Raw genomic sequence first — 17,192 nt, forward strand, 5'->3', positions numbered from 1 at the left:
TCATTTGGATAAGTTGAGTCTAGTTAAGATGTTTATTTTCTTTAACCTGCTAATTATCACGAGAAAATTAAATTACTGTGTTACTCTAAGCAGGAAGTCCTAGCCCTCTGACTGACTTACTGTGATCGGCACAACGGAGGTTACTTTAGGGAGCTGCAATTTAAGGCAGGGGATATTCCAAGGGGGGAATAGCCTTTAGACGGTGCCTACTCCCCACTGCAGTATTCGATCTGTGGTTTTGTAGGTGGGATCCTCGCAAGACACGATCAGATTAGCAGACTGCTTCTCTGCCAGTGACCTCTAATCTTAGAACTTTCCTTCTTGGAGCAAATCTATCTTCAGCAAGGAGAACTTTGCCTTTGTTGATTCAACTACACAGTTAAAGAGGGAGCTGCATTTCTGACACAGAGGAAGGTATTAGGAACAAGCTAACATCCCTTCCTGCAACCAACTGTCAGGGTAATTTTAGGTCTTCTACTGAACTGATAGCTTGAGCTTTCTGCCTTTAACCAGCTTATAATACCAAGTACTATGTAGCTGTTTATATTAAATGAGTTCTTTTTGATCTTGTCTCTACTGAAAAAGGAAAGCAAAATCTTTCGCCTGACGTTTCCAGGAAATAATCTCATGGCAAAAAATTTATTTTTCTGCCCCAAATTTGAGGCAAATGCATTTACACTTCTCTTGTACACCCCCAAAACTTAGCTTCACGCCAAGCACAGTAAATATGTGATGATCGATAGATTACTCTTACTTAGAAGTGCTTTTGCTTGATCAGTTTCTTTAAATAGCATAGGAAGGAAAAAGTAATATAATTCTTCAAATATTATATCCAATTTTCCTCATCCCAAGCGGCTCACAGGCATTCACTCATACTGCTTGTTCTATGGCTGAAGTCTCAAGAGAAGGAAATGTCTACAGCACAAAAAAAACCATGAATATATTTTTTGGAAATCTTGGGTGTTTATATTCCAGCTAAATAAATTAGTTGTTGATTGAAATGAGTTTTTCTGCTGCCTGTACCTATCAGTGACTTCCAGTAAAAGATAATGTATTTGAATTTTTGTGAGTATTCAAATTTTATTGGTCTTTAACTTCATCACAGGGACCTGGTCTCAGGCACTTTTGGGGGGGGTAATTAAAGCAAAGGGCCTTCTTTGAACTAAAAAAGAGTATCTCTCACAACAAAACTGCACACAAGTTTGTAACCTATTGGTTGTCAAAAATTAGTTCCTGAATATTAGTTTCTGTGAGGTGTATGGCAGTGACGAATACACTCTGGCTCTGTAGATTTTTCTATCTATTGCTTCAAAGAATAAACAAATATTTATTGATTTCTGGAAATGTTTACAAATATATAACTTAGTTTCTAATACAACTGTCATGGGAGCCAACACAGTTTCAAGTTAAGACCATAATCCCACCCACTAAACATACTAAATGTAGATGCACCCTGCTTTAGGAGACCATGTAGTACAAAATATATATGTATATAAAACAAATAAATTGGGAAGTAATTTTACTATAAAAATAATCCTTATTGCTAAAGGATTTCCCCTAGGCTTCCTTTAAAGTTTAGTTCCCCTAGTGCATTTAAGTGATTGTTTACATATAATTAATTGATGTAGGTGTAATTAAAACATGTAGGGCTAAATTTTATCTTCTCACTTGAATTCACTGTTAGCTGTAGTTCAATAGGGGAAAAATGTAGGTAAAGTCACTTAAAAATGATGCAAGTCAAATGAGCTCAACTAGAAAAAAATAACTTTACACTTAACTCTTAAGGAGTTGATTTTTTAAAAAGATAAATCTTTATCAAGTAGAGGGCTTATAAGTGTACTCTAGATGGGTTTCTAAGTCTTTAGCTGTTGAACCTTGAAAACATTTTACCATGTATAATTCAACAGTTTAATAGCGAAATTTCACTTTGATCACTGCCAATTGCCATCAAAGAGTTGACTGAGCCATTGGGTCAGCCACATCAAAGATTATTATAAACACGAATACCCTTCTGTGGGTTTAGCAGCACTTGCCTGAAATTCTTCCTCCAAAAATAGAATACGACTACTATGGAAGACCCCTTAGCTTTTGTAAAAAACACTGGAACCAGTCTCTGCCTCCAGGCTGGCCTCACACATTGGCCTATGTCCTTCCTTTCACGGTCCCTCACAGCTTTCAGGATAAAATTAAAGTCATTATGAGGGCTTATCTAGCCCTGTCTGTCTTTTCAGCATTGTCTCAGACAACCACTTCCCTTCTTATGATTTGGAACAGCAACAGGATTTTCCCCAAATGAATCATGCTAAGCTGTGTTATGTCTGGAAGGTCTTTCTTCTGATTCTCTGTCTGGTTATGGCCTACTTATCCATCAGAATTCTAGTTATGAGTCACCTCCTTTATGTCCCTATATGATATAAGTGAATCCAAAGCAGGCTAGAACATACATTATTGTTTTAATACATTATATATAAAATCAGAGATTTATTTGTGGGTTTACTCCATCTGATGGTTATACAACTTGGGGTTCAGAAGCCTAGTACAGGACCCAGTACATAGTAAGTGCTCAATAAATGTATGTTGGAAAGATGAATGAACCAACCATTTCAGTGGGTAAGTGGAATTTTTTAAAAGTTGATTTGAACAGTATATCATTACCAAAAAAGAATCTGCTGGATTTTCAACAAAATGTTAATCAACTTACAAATAATGTGAAGGTGATGGGACAAGGGTAAAGAGGCTAATATTTGTTGAGTAAATTATTTGGACTAGGCACTGTGCTAAGAACTTTTCATCTCATTTAAATACCACAATCATTTCTATTCTTTCTTGATTTAGGTCAGAGGAAAAAGAACAAAGCTGGAAGCATATCCCTCCCAGGCTTCAGACAACACGACAAAGCTACAGTAATCAAAACAGCATGGTATTGGCACAAAAAACAGATGGATCAATGGAACAGAATAGAGAGCTCAAAACTAAACCTACACACCTACAGTCAATCATTCTTCAACAAAGGAGGCAAGAATATACAACAGAAAAAAGACAGTCTCTTCAGCAAGTGGTGAAAGCTGGACAGCTGCATGTAAATCAGTGAGGTTAGAACATTCCCTCACTCCACACACAAAAACAAACTCAAAATGGCTTAAAGACTTAAACATAAGACAGGACATCATAAATTTCTAGATAAGAACATAGGCAAAACATTTTCTGACATAAATTGTAGCAATATTTCCTTAGGTCAGTCTTCCAAGGTAATAGAAATGAAAGCAAAAATAAACAAATGGGACCTAATTAAATTTATAAGCTTTTGCACAGCAAAGGAAACCACAGACAAAATGAAAAGACAACCTACAGACTAGGAGAAAATATTGCAAACAATGTGACCAACAAAGACGTAATTTCCAAAATATACAAAGAGCTCATACAGTTCAGCAAAAAATAAAACCCAAACAACCCAATCAAAACATGGGTAGAAGACCTTAACAGACATTTCTCCAATGAAGACATACACATGGCCAATAGGCACATGAAAAGATGCTCAAAATTGCTAATTATTAGAGAAATGCAAATCAAAAGTATAATGAAGTATCACCTCACACCAGTCAGAATGGCCATCATTAAAAAGTCCACCAATAATAAATGCTGGAGAGGGTGTGGAGAAAGAGGGAACCCTCTTACACTCTTAGTAGGAATGTAAATTGGTGCAGCCACTATGGAGAACAGCATGGAGTTTCCTTAAAAAAACTAAACATAGACCTACCATATGACCCAGCAATTCCACTCCTGGGTATATATCCAGAGAAAATTCTAATTTGAAAATATACATGCACCCCAATGTTCACAGCAACACTGATACCCAAGTCTTGGAAGCAACCTAAGTGTCCATCAACAGATGACTGGATGAAGCTGTGGTCTGTGTGTGTGTCTGTGTGTGTGTGTATGTTATCTATATATAATGGAATACTACTCAGCCATAAAAAAGAAATAATGCCATTTGCAGCAACATGGATGGATCTAGAGTTATACTAAGTGAAGCAGGTCAGATAGAGAAAAACAAATATTATATGATATCATTTATATGTGGAATCTAAAATATTATACAAATGAACTTATTTACAAAACAGAAAGACTCACAGACATAGAAAACAAACTTATGTTTACTAAAAGGGAAAGGGGGAAGGGATAAATTAGGAGTTTGGGATGAGCAGATACAAACTACTATATATAAAATAAAAAACAAGGTCCTATTGTATAGCACAGGGAACTATATTCAATATCTTGTAATAAACTATAATGGAAAAGAATATATATATGTATAACTGAAACACTTTGCTATACAGCAGAAACTAACAACATTGTAAATCAACTATACTTCAATTTTAAAATATTTAAAAATTAAATAAATAAGTAAATAGCACAGACACATAATACCTATATTATTTTTCGTATTTCATTTTTCATATAACTCAGTATTCACTGAGTGCTTCATATGTGCCAGTAACTGTGTTAGGTGATTCACATCTTGTCATTTAATTTTCACATTTCAAGGGAAGCCTTACAACTTCATTCACAAACAAGAAAATTAGCACTCAGACCTGCCCAAGCTTGTAGAATTGGTAAACAATGAAGCTGAGATTTTTCACCCTTATTGATCTGGTTCTCTAGGCAGTGTTTATTTCATCAAAATAACACTGCATCGCCCAAACTGTTCTCCAGAGGTCCATTAAGATATTACTAGGTGCTTCACCCCTACAAAAGGCTTTATGGTGAGGTAAGTTTAAAATATTTTTTCCCTTTTTAAAGATATCCTGTTTTAGAAACTCACAATGACATTAGTTGTACATCACAGCTCTGAAACCATTAAGAAACCTGCTTAACTGCCTAACCAAATGTTTTCTTTAGTTTTAAGGAACCACCTCCTGTTAATTTCTTCATAGACCACTAATGTTACACCCCATAAAGTTCATGACTGCCTTCATTTGAAGTTACATGAAAATGGGATAAAAGGGTTTCTTTTTTTTGCCCCTAACCTCTTCTGAATTCCATTTTTGATGGGAAGATCAAAAAGTCTAAGTTTCTTTTCTTTTCATGACCCCTTTATTTTCAATTGGCTCCAGGAAAAAAAATGTGGTCAAGAAAAAATTGTGGTCTGATTGATCAGAATTAATTATGCTCAAAATTAAAAAGTATTTTACTTTTCTGACTGACTCATCAATTCCACTAAAAGTATTTGTTGAATTAACTACCTGAAGCTTATGTTAGGCACAGGCAAAAAAATTCTGCCAGCCATAATTTCTGTCCTTTAGAAGCCTTGGCATTCAAAGAGTTGGAAAACTAAATCCTCAAATAGCAGCAACTATGTTTAAAATGTATGCTTATCTTCCTCTTTTGGTGTATATGTAGATCTGGGACTATGAGGTGACACAAGGTTAAATCAGTGAAGAATCACACAAATCATTGTTTGGTTCCAGTTTGTGACACCCATTGTCCCCCATGTACCCATAATTCCATGTTTCTCAGTGTCTTAACTCTCAGAATGAAGACACAGTTCATAGACAATAGAAATCTTTAAACAACGCAATTTTTTTTACCTCTCTCCCATTTTAAAAATACTCAACAAGATTTAAAAAATACTCAACTATTCATTAGCCATATAAAAACATGTATTTGAGAAAGGTTGAAAAAAATCTCTACAACTTGTAGTAACTGCTCACTGCCTTAGGTTTCTTTTCGTAAAAGTCTAATAAAGGAAAGCTTTTCAAAAACTCTTACTTTAAACTTCAAGTTCAGAGAAATGAGTATCATTCACAAATTTTACTGTGGTCTGAGGAAAAGAGTTTATTCTTACAGAAAAACTTCACTCAATTCACTATTTCTATAACCTAAAAAAAAAAGAAAGCTAAGGTAAAGAACTTTTAATACATGAAGGTAGTCAAAGAACTTTCCCTAAAAATCATAGTTTTACAAAGCATAACATTTCCCGTCATCTTTTTGCTTATTTTAAATTTCTCACTATTCAGTGATTTTAAATACGAAACTGTGTCCCAGCTCTCTCCCTGAACTGTCAGATAAAGTTTGTTACCACACCTACCATATCCACGAATGTCGCCGGGGAGGAGGTACATCTCTGACATGCAACATCTCGAAGGGCTGGTGTTCTCTGAGGATCCCACCACTCAGGAACTTGGTTCATTTCCATTAACTTCCCTGTGTTCTTGCTGCCACATAGTTATTGCTTAGTTCTTTGTCCTTTTAATTTTCTTTCCGATGGCATGCCACTTCCCAGTGCAGAGCGGGTATCTTTTCCAATACGAATACAAATGACTTAGCAATCAACGTGCAAGCATTCAACTGGAACATCATCAGTAGTTTCCTTTAGACATCAAACGAGAAAATCGATCTGTAGCCAAATCTGAATGGTTGCTTCCCACGGTGTGTGTAGCATTTCTTCCAATTTACCTCAGGAAAGGAAAGCATGTGAGTTTCTAAGATTGTTGAAAAAAAAAAAAATCTCCCTTTAAATAGTCTCCCCTGTTTTCTCTCTCGTTTTGCATTTTCTCCTCCAAGCCTGGTGATGTGTCAGCATGTTTTCGGGTTTTCTTTTAACTGAGGTAGTGATCAGATTAGTCAAACGGAATTCTCTCTCCTTCTACCTTTTGCGTTGCGTTTGGAGCTATCAAGCCTCCTGTCCGACTCGTTCTGCATTTAGTCCATTCGGAGCACGATGAAAGAACACCTAGCACACAGGGTCAGATTTCCTGAATGACATATGTTAGACCACAACAAAGGAGAAAGCCCTGGAGAGATTATAAGTCCTTTTCATCGCAGGAGATTACAGAGCAAAGAAAATGTCTATGTTACACAAAGAAATAACAGTGTGACTGGAATAACAAATACAACTCTGCCCAGGTTTGGGACCAACATCCCTGACTGCTCTGAGCACGCTGGTGTGGATTTAAACTTCCACCTCTGGCCCTGGAAGGCTGGCCTTTAAGCAGATACAATAGCCCTGGAAGGCCACTGGGATCCTCACGAACACAGCTCAGCAGTAACAGGTTCAAAGAGCCTCAGATCCTGAAGAACTAAAGGCATCTCCCAGAGTGACAAATTATACCCCAAAGAAATTCACCAGAAAAGACAACGTGTCAGCATTCGGGATCTGAGTGGAATATGATCATGGCTACAGCTCACACTGACAAACACTGCTTTGCAATCAAATGAGAAGACGTGTCTGACTGGCTTCCCATTTGTCTCATTATAGGACTTTGTCTTATTTACCGCCCTTCCGGATCCCGATAATCCCGTATTTTAGCTGGACCTGTGCTCCTAGAGGAATACCTGGTTCCTTTATCTCAGATCTGCTTCCACGTTTCAGCTTCCCAAACCTCACAATGTCTCCAGGCAATAAAAATTTAGACATGAAAACCAGTTTTCTAACTGGACTTCCTCTTGTGCCCTGGCACCCCCCACCCCATTCTATTTTCAAAGTAGCAGCCTGGGTAATTTTTAAAGAATTAAAACTCAGATCATATTATTCATCAGCTGAACCCCTTCCAATTGGTCCTCCTCCCATTGAAAGTGAAATATCTTAAGTCCTTACAATGACGTACGGGGCCCTAGACATAATCGCCGTGATCCCCCCCACCCCTACTGCTCTCTAGGCGGCCCCTTCCTCACTCTGTTTCAGCTTGTGCTGGCTCCTTGCTGTTTCTAGAACATGCCAGGCATGCTTCTGCCTCAGGAAGTTTTCAGTGGGCATTTTCTCTGTCTGAAATGTTCTTCCCCAGTCCCCTCTATGGCCCGCTCCCACACTTCTGAAGTCATTGCTCAAATGTCCCCTTGTTACAGAGGCCCACCCTGACCACCCCTACCCCCGCCCTCTCTTTAACGTGCTTTACAGTTTTTGTGCACAGCGCCCTCACCTTCTAACACACCTCATTTATTTTGTGTGCGCATCATCCGTACCCTGCCACTACAATGGGCCTCCAAGACTCCTGGTGCTTCATTTACTATCAGTGCCTGCTTTAGTGCCTAGCACCAAGAAGGTGCTCCGTCAATATTCATTGAGAAATCAATTCATTAATAAATCAGGTAAAAACAAGTGCTAGTCCACAGGCTGACAGCCAATAAGAGAGAAGATGATTGGCCTAGTTCATAATTAAACAGAAGTAGTCTTCATGAAAATAATATTTTGGGTCAGGATGAACGTTCAAGTAACTCGCCTGTAGAAAAAGGCTTTATTTTCTCCTGTGGTTTAGTGAGCAACAGAATTGTCGAGAAGGACTAAAGAGAGAAGATAGAGGCGCTGGGGAATGTGGTTCATTTAATCCAATCGGGCAGCATGATGCCCTATGAAAATGCTAACATAGGATTGTTTTTTAGATGATGAAGGAAGGATAAAATTAGCAAAGGCTATCTGGGAAGACCTGATAAGGGGAATTTTAAAGATGACACGTGGCTAATTCACCACCACAACCACCGTAAGAGACTGCTTTTCCTCTTGGAGATAGAAAAAAATGTAACTGACGTTCTTTTTCAATTCCATAGGCTTATCAAAAAGCTTAAGTTCCTTTTTCTTTTTTAAGTAACAGCTTTATTGAGATATAATTCATATGCCATAAAATTCAGCTTTATAATGTGTCCAATTTAATAGTTTGTAGTATATTCACAGTTGTGCAACCATCACCACTATCGAATTTTAGAACATTTTCATCACCAAAAAAAGAAATCCCATCTCCATCTACCTCTCCCCTAGCCCCTGGCAACCACTAACCTACTTTCTGTTTCTATGGATTTGCCTATTCTGAACATTTCACAGAAACGGAGTCATACAATACGTGGCTTCCTTCACTTAACACTAAACTTCCAAGGTTCATTCACGTTGCAGCATGTATCAGTGCTTCATTCCTTTTTTTTAAAAAAAATTATTGAAGTATCCCTGATTTACAATATAGTGCTAGTTTCACGTCATTCCTTTTTACTGCTGAAAAATATTCTATTTTAGGAATATATCACTTTTATTTATGCTGATTGCCATTTGAGTTGTTACCGCTTTTTGGCTATTACGTATGAATGGACATTCCATGAACTTCTAAGAACACTCCTATACAAGTTTTTTTATGGATGTATGTTTTCATCTTCCCTGCCTATACACCTAGGAGTGAAACTTCTGGGTCATATCATAACTCTGTGTTTTACATTTGGAGGAATAGTCAAACCATTTCCAAAGTGGCTGCACCATTTTACAACGTCATTAACAATGTATGAGGGTTCCAATTCCTCTACATCCTTGCCAATATCTCTTACTGTCTGTCTTTGTTATAGCCGCTTTAGTGGGTATGAAGTGATAACTCGTTGTGGCTTTGATATGCATTTCCCTAATGACCAATGATGATAAGAATATTTTCTTTCTATTGGCCATTTGTGTATTTTCTTTGGAGAAATGTCTATTCAAATTATTTGTCCATTTTTTTTTAAACTGGGTTATTTGGCTTTTAATGGTTGAGTTGTAAGAATTCTTCATATATTCTGGAAATAACTCCCTTATCAGATACATAATTTACAAGTATTTTTTTCCCATTCTAATGGTAGTTTTTTCACTCCTTAATGGTGTCCTTGGAAGCAAAAACGTTTTTGATCTTAATGAAGCCCAAAGACATAGTTAATAAGATAGAGTGGAGCTCAGAGATTCAAATGTAAGCTAAAGAAACTAAATCTGAGAGCCACAGCTAGCCTGTGGTCGCTCATCTGGAAGATCCCAGGGTGAGGGCCCAAACCCAAGTCCTCTGACTCTACAGCTGATGTGGAGGATGCCCTACTGTTTGTAAGATATTGTTGGTCTTTTCATAAAAGCTGAGCTACTTGTAGTAGAAATTCCTCACGACGGAGAAAAAAAGAGTGTACATATGAAACACATTACTCCAGGCTTTCTTTTGGATTTCCACTAAAACATGTCTCGCTGATGGAGTGGATCCTGACTTCCAGCTGAGCGGGCTGGACAACGTCAAGAAATCATTGGAAGAAAAATGATGGCAGAGACTTGCATTCTTATAGACAGACACATCTTAAGATTTGTGCTCGAAGCTCAGAAGGAGAGCAAGGGAATAAAATGTTATCTGAGCACAAAAACACGTAGGCCGTCCATCAACAGCTAACAGCATGAAAGACACCAAACAACTTTGCCTGAGCAGGCCATTTCATTTAGTAATAAGTCACGCACCAGTGCCGGGCGGAGACCTTCCCAGGCTGGCGCTGAAAATCTGAAGTGTGAAGGGCAGCCCGACAGCCTTTAAGTACTTAAACAGGGCAGCACTTATTTTATTTCACTAATTTTTAGCCTCACTGGTTTTAGATGACATTTTAAAAAGTTATTTCACTCAGAAACAATTTTACATGCTGAAACGCCACTTAATTGGTTCAAGCTACTTATAATAAATGTGTCTCTGAACAAAATTCTTATGGGCTGAAGAATTTGAAAAGTTATTTCCAAGCCATCTCTTTAGATGACTATTTCTTTGATATAAAAAATTAGAATCTATACTTTTTGACCTAGAAATAGGCAAAGCAGTAATAACAGTTAATAACAGTAGTAAGCAATAATTATTATTACTTATTACTATTAATTAGTTACTACTGTTACTTTTATATTCGTAATAATACTATTATTTAAAATGACAGTGATGAGATTAATAATAATAACTCTTACATAGTACTTTGGAGTTTACAAATTGCTTTCACATATATCATCGCAGTTAATCCTCATTGCAATCTTCTAAGGGTAAGTATCCCTTTTTTTAGGGGTGAATATCTTTATCACCATATTGTAGATAAGGAAGCTGAGGTCCAGACTCAGTCTCAACAAACATCAGTGTATCAGCTAGAATGCTAGATTCTTCCACCCATGCAGTCTTACCTACCACTCACAACACCACTTGAGGAAGGTATTGTTAATTTCATTCTCTGGATGAATCTCAGAGAGAATAAAAAGTTGACCAATCCTATAGCTAGTAGGAGGTGATAAAGAAATTTGAGCATAATTTTTTTTTGGAGTTTAAAGTAGTGCCCTTACAGTAAGAAACCATAGTTCTTGAGATAATGTTGTAAATAAAACTGTTTGCTATAGAGCTGCAGTCATCAAGACAGCATGGTATTGGTACAAAAACAGACATGAAGACCAATGGAACAGAATAGAGAGCCCAGAAATGAACCCACAAACTTTTGGTCAACTAATCTTCGACAAAGGAGGCAAGAATATACATTGGAATAAAGACAGTCTCTTCAGCAAATGGTGTTGGGACAACTGGACAGCAGCATGTAAAACAATGAAGCTAGAACACTCCCTTACACCATATACAAAAATCAACTCAAAATGGATCAAAGACTTAAACATAAGACAAGATACAATAAACCTCCTAGAGGAAAACATAGGCAAAACATTATCTGACATACATTTCAAAAATTTTCTCCTAGTAGAAATAAAAGCAAGAATAAACAAATGAGACCTAATGAAACTTACAAGCTTCCTGCACAGCAAAGGAAACCAGAAGTAAAACAAGAAGACAACCTATGGAATGGGAGAAAATTTTTGCAAATGAAACCGACAAAGGCTTGATCTCCAGAATATATAAGCAGCTCATACAACTCAATAAGAAAAAAATAAACAACCCAATCCAAAAATGGGCAGAAGACCTAAACAAGCAGTTCTCCAAGGAAGACATACAAATGATCAAAAGGCACATGAAAAAATGCTCAATATCACTAATTATCAGAGAAATGCAAATCAAAACTACAATGAGGTATCACCTCACACCAGTCAGAATGGCCGGCATTCAAAAATCCACAAATGACAAATGCTGGAGAGGCTGTGGAGAAAGGGGAACCCTCCTACACTGCTGGTGGGAATGCAGTTTGGTGCAGCCACTATGGAAAACAGTATGGAGATTCCTCAAAAGACTAGGAATAGACTTACCATATGACCCAGGAATCCCGCTCCTGGGCTTGTATCCAGACGGAACCCTACTTCAGGATGACACCTGCACCCCAATGTTCACAGCAGCACTATTTACAATAGCCAAAACATGGAAACAGCCTAAATGTCCATCAACAAGTGACTGGATAAAGAAGATGTGGTATATTTATACAATGGAATACTACTCGGCCATAAAAACCAACAACATAACGCCATTTGCAGCAACATGGATGCTCCAGGAGAATGTCATTCTAAGCGAAGTAAGCCAGAAAGAGAAAGAAAAATACCATATGAGATCGCTCATATGTGGAATCTAAAAAAACAAACAAACAAAAACAAAGCATAAATACAGGACAGAAATAGACTCATAGACAGAGAATACAGACTTGTGGTTGCCAGGGGGGCGGAGGGTGGTAAGGGATAGACTGGGATTTCAAAACTGTAGAATAGATAAACAAGATTATACTGTATAGCACAGGGAAATTTACACAAAACGTTATGGTAACTAACAGAGAAAAAAATGTGACAATGAGGGTGTATATGTCCATGCATGACTGAAAAATTGTGCTGAACACTGGAATTTGACACAACATTGTAAAATGATTATAAATCAATAAAAAATGTTAAAAAAAAAACTGACAAAACGATTTCATGGTGGTTATAAAGATAGGAAACTGTATTTTGCTTCTGAGCTTCAACAAGAAAATTAACAAAGGCAATAAAAAAAAGAGTTCACATTCATTGAACACTTGCTCTTCGTCAAATATTGGGTTAAGTAAGCACTTTGAACTTATTATAATTTAATCCATATACTATTCCTATATTATTATCTCAATTTAAGATATCGAAAACTGAAACTAAGAGAAGTTCAGTAACCTTCCCATGGCCACAGTATGGTTAGCTGACTTCCATTCCCATTGAATTGGGTCTTCCGTTTCTTACAAACAAAAACACAATAGACAATTCATCTATCTATTATCCTAATGACTAGTAATCCTCAATTCATTCCGCAGTTTATCTTAGGTCCAGCACCACCTCATCCACACACTGTGACCAGGAGCCAGTCTAGACTGGGCACCAAGCTGAGATCTGCAGTCACAGAACAGAGAGAAGCTAGCCGGCTTACCCGAGATCTGATGTACGCTAAAGAAATGTACCAGCTCTGTTAGATTCTAATCTCAAATGACAGCATCAACAGAGTATCGAACAATCTCTTCCCCTTGCCTGGAAGCCACAGATTGTTACAGTCAATATGTGTGTGGGATTAAAGGGTCACTGGAATGACAGAAAGCAAAGTGGGCAAGTCCATGAAATTTACTGCTAAAGAACCTTGTGAAGGCACAGCTTGTCCTGTGCACTATTTTCCAATTAGACATAAAGTGAGGAGGTAGAAAATCAAGGTAGGAAAAAAAAAAAAAACAAGAACTGCTTTTTCATATTTTGAAAGATTGGTTGTTTCTGGATGTTTTTTAATTCCTTCCTGACAGTGCACACATGTCCTTTAGGCTAGGACTCCGCTCTGGAAATAAGAACATATTGAAGTTTTGACAGCGCCACTCTAGAATTATTGCTGAAGGGCTAGGAGCCAACTTGGCTTCTGATCATGAAGTCTAATGGAGAAGACCTGATGGCTCTTTGTTTTCATATTTAAATAAATCTTATCAGTATAATTAGATCTTCAGAAAACTTTCCATGAAAAAAAACAAAAAAGATCTCAGATGTCATTGTGTCCAACTTGGTCATTTTGCAAATAAAGAAACAAACAGAGACTTGTGTGGGGTCACTTGGGTAGTTAGAAATTTTTTCCTACAACTATCTTAGATACTTGTCTCCATCAGTAAACAAACGAACAGCAACAAATCCCTAAGCAGATCGTGCCACGTGTTAAGCCTTGGCTGAGTGCTAACTCCTTTAGAGAGGCAGAAGGCTTTGGCAGTGTGATGTGGCCAGCAGAGCAGGGGGCAGTGGTTAGATATTCACAGACCTGAATTCAAATCTCATTTAGCCACTTTACAGACTAGAAATTTAATTTTTCTATACCTTAGAGAAAAGTTCCCATCTATAACTTGGGAAATAATATACTATACTATTTAGGGCTCCTGCAATTGTAAGTGTCAAATATCCAATTAAAATCGATACAAGCAAAACAGAGGAAACTACTGGTCCACATAATGAATCCATTAAGGAGACTGAAAGAGTAGAGAGGGTGCCAACTTTAAGGAAGATGGAATAGAAGGACTGAAGTCCCTTTGGCTCTCTCTCTGGTGTGTTTCTATTCTTCTCTGTTTGTGAAGTAAGCCCCCCCAGTCTAGCTCCTTCTCCTGGGGTGGGGTCATGGGCGGTGACTTACAGCCTTGTGATGAGAGGAAAGAACTTTTTTTTCCCTTTCAGCATGCACTGTGAGCATCTCGTGTGAGGATTCCAACTGGCTCATCATTGGCCATGATGACATCTCTGGCCAGCAGGTGGGAAGCAGAATGCAGGGTATTTATTAAAACGTCCAGTGTTTGGGTGAGGAAGAGGCATTGCCTACAAGAAAGAGGAGAATATCCTGGACAGACAAAACTAGGAATGTCTACTACAAATGCCTACCTCAGGAATGCAAAGATCACATAAGAGAACAATTTAAAATGCTAGGCATATAGTGAGTGCACAATAAATGAAGCTGCCCTATCTTACTGTAAGTCTTGTTGAAGTGATTTGAAATTATCTTGCAGGGAATGATGGGGAGAATTCATGGGCGATAAAGGCAATGGATGTAGAAGTTCCTAAAGAAATATTTACACAGGGAAAAAGAGAATACCCCTCTAGAGTGCCAGAGCTTGGGACTCTCAAGATTACTCAAGTCTGTGCCCAAGATTGTCTGTGACACTTTACATGGAGATTATTTGAAGTGGCTTTCATAGACTTGTGTTTCCTCTTCTGCTCTTTTAGTTTTACCAGGTCAAAATTTTAAAATCAAAGAATTCCGATTTTTTATGGTGCTTTCTTCTGCTTCTCTTGGCACTGCGCCTAAATCTACAGAGTGAAGCATCAGTGTGCGGTGTCACCGAGCCAATGGGATGCTGCCACGTTCCTGTCACAGATCCACACCACACCGACCCAAACGGCCATTGCATGATTGCTCTAATATGACACATCATCATTTATCTAGAAGAATCAAGGTTCTCAAAATGTTGCCTCAGAATATCCCAGAGATATCACAACATGGAAAGATGATCACTTTTTACCAGGCCTTTGGGTCAAGGAAAGAGTTCACTCAACCTCTAGTCAAAAGATCTATATTCAAGTCTCATTCTCTCATTCAACAAATTATTTGCTGAGCATTTTGAAATAATACAGCACTTGGACTTATGTTTTAGTGAGGAAAAGAGGGGCTATAGAAAAATAAGCAAAAAAAATATATATATAGATAGATATATACATACAGGTAAGTGAACAGAGGAAACCAGAGTGGGTTAAGGGGCATGAAACTGTGTGGGGAGGGATCACCTTTGAGTAGAATCAGAAGGAATTCTGGTAGTGAATCGTGGGAAAATGTGGCAGAAGAATATTCCAGACAGGACTAGTAAGTGCAGATACCTTAAGGTAGAAAATATACTTGGGAAGGCAGAAGCTAGATCATGTGGACCTCATAGGTCCTAGGGCAGACAGTGAATTTTAATTGGAATGAGGAAGGAATCCCACTAGACAGTTTTACCCTTAAAAGGACTATTCCAGCTGTTCAGTGGAGGACAGGACAGGCTATAAAAAGGGCAGGGAATAGGGAGCCCAGTTAGAAGGACATTTCAAAAGTCCAGGCCGGTGATAATGGCAGCTTTGCCTAGGTTGGTAGAGGCAGTGGGGGTAATAAGTAGTCAGATTGCAGGTAGCATTAGAAGGTAGAGTCGATAAGCTTTACTGGCTGATGAAATGCTGGGCCTGAAGAAAGAGAGGCATTAAGGGGGACATCTGGAGTTTTGGCGGGGGCATCTGGATGAATTTAGTACCACGTCCTGAGAAGGGGAACACTGGCATTTGAGCAGGATTTTCCAGCTTTCTGCTTTAGGAATGTAAGCTTGAGATGCTTACCTAGACAGAGTTAAGAAGACTCATGGATACACAAGTTTGGAACTTCAGGGAGCAAACTGGGATGAAGATATAAGAGTGGGAGTCACCAGTTTGCAGACAATATTAAAAACCAGGGTCCAGTTGAGATCACTTTCAGAGTGAGTATAGACTAAGACAAGATGAGAGGTAAGAACTGAGCAGCGGGACACTTAGAAGTCTTGAGGAGAACGAGGAGCCAGCGCGTAGTTGGGAAGCCTGTTCAATATACTGTGTCGGAAACTAAGTGAAGAAGAATGTTTCAAGGAAGAGTGAGTGTATAGACAAGATGTAGGTTCCTAATACCTTGATAAAAGCAATTTCAGTGGAGTTGTGGGGATGAAAACCAGATCTGAGTTGATTGAGGAAAGAATGTCAGATGAGAAAGTAGATCCAGGGAACACAGACATCTCATGGGTTCTGCTGTAGAAGAGAAAAGACACAGGGTTTGTTTCTGATGGGGAACATGAGGTCCAGAGAGGGAATCTTAGTGATGGAGATATTTTAGAATGCTTGCTTACACAATGAAGAGAATGGTCCAATGCAGATTGAGAAATGGAAGTTTAAATGAGACAATGAATGTGAGTGGGCTTTGTAAATTATTTCTAATTAAAATACTACACATTTTACAATTTGACCTAAAGGAACATTCACAGTCTAACCGTTCATAACCCACATCTCACAAAACATTGCATCATGCCCCTTTAATAAATATTTATGATGACATCATAAACACTCTCCAGTCTACTTCTTGTTTGTGTTCAACTCACAAGAGTTGCTTTGTTAGTCACAATAATAGCTATTGAGTTTGAGAAAGGATGAAATTGTTCGTGTACCAATGAACTCATCCTTTTGCATTCCTTTCACTCACTCATTCCTACTGGTCCTGAAGCCAGATAAAAACAAAAATGCCACTTTTCAATCCACTCTAATAAGAACATACCAAATGCTTACTACACAGAGGTCAATAGTAAGTTTTATGAGACTTACATATTATCATTTAGACATCTTATCAATCTATCTCTTAGACTCATCTTCACTCTGTCCCATACTTTGCATTTCTGCTGATTCTGCCATGCACAAAGGCAAGAACATGGAACAGCATAATATATCTCATGAATGACACTGGCTTTGTGAAAGC

At 38.0% G+C, this 17,192-nt stretch overlaps 1 protein-coding gene across 3 annotated transcripts in view; it reads right to left on the reverse strand.

Annotated features, from left to right (window-relative positions):
• PDE4B (phosphodiesterase 4B) overlaps positions 1-17,192 on the reverse strand; it is a 377,558-nt gene that overhangs the window by 179,480 nt on the left and 180,886 nt on the right. Inside the window, exon 1 of one of the 3 annotated variants that reach the window (XM_031465323.2) lies at positions 6,089-6,453. The exons of the other annotated variants lie outside the window; for them this stretch is intronic. Within the exon in view, the coding sequence (XP_031321183.1) occupies positions 6,089-6,138 (50 nt within the window). The 5' untranslated portion in view covers positions 6,139-6,453. Of the gene's footprint in view, positions 1-6,088; positions 6,454-17,192 lie in introns of those variants that run through there. 3 annotated transcript variants of the gene reach the window in all.

This window comes from Camelus dromedarius, chromosome 14 (genome assembly GCF_036321535.1).
Source record: "Camelus dromedarius isolate mCamDro1 chromosome 14, mCamDro1.pat, whole genome shotgun sequence".
Taxonomy (NCBI): Eukaryota; Metazoa; Chordata; class Mammalia; order Artiodactyla; family Camelidae; genus Camelus; species Camelus dromedarius.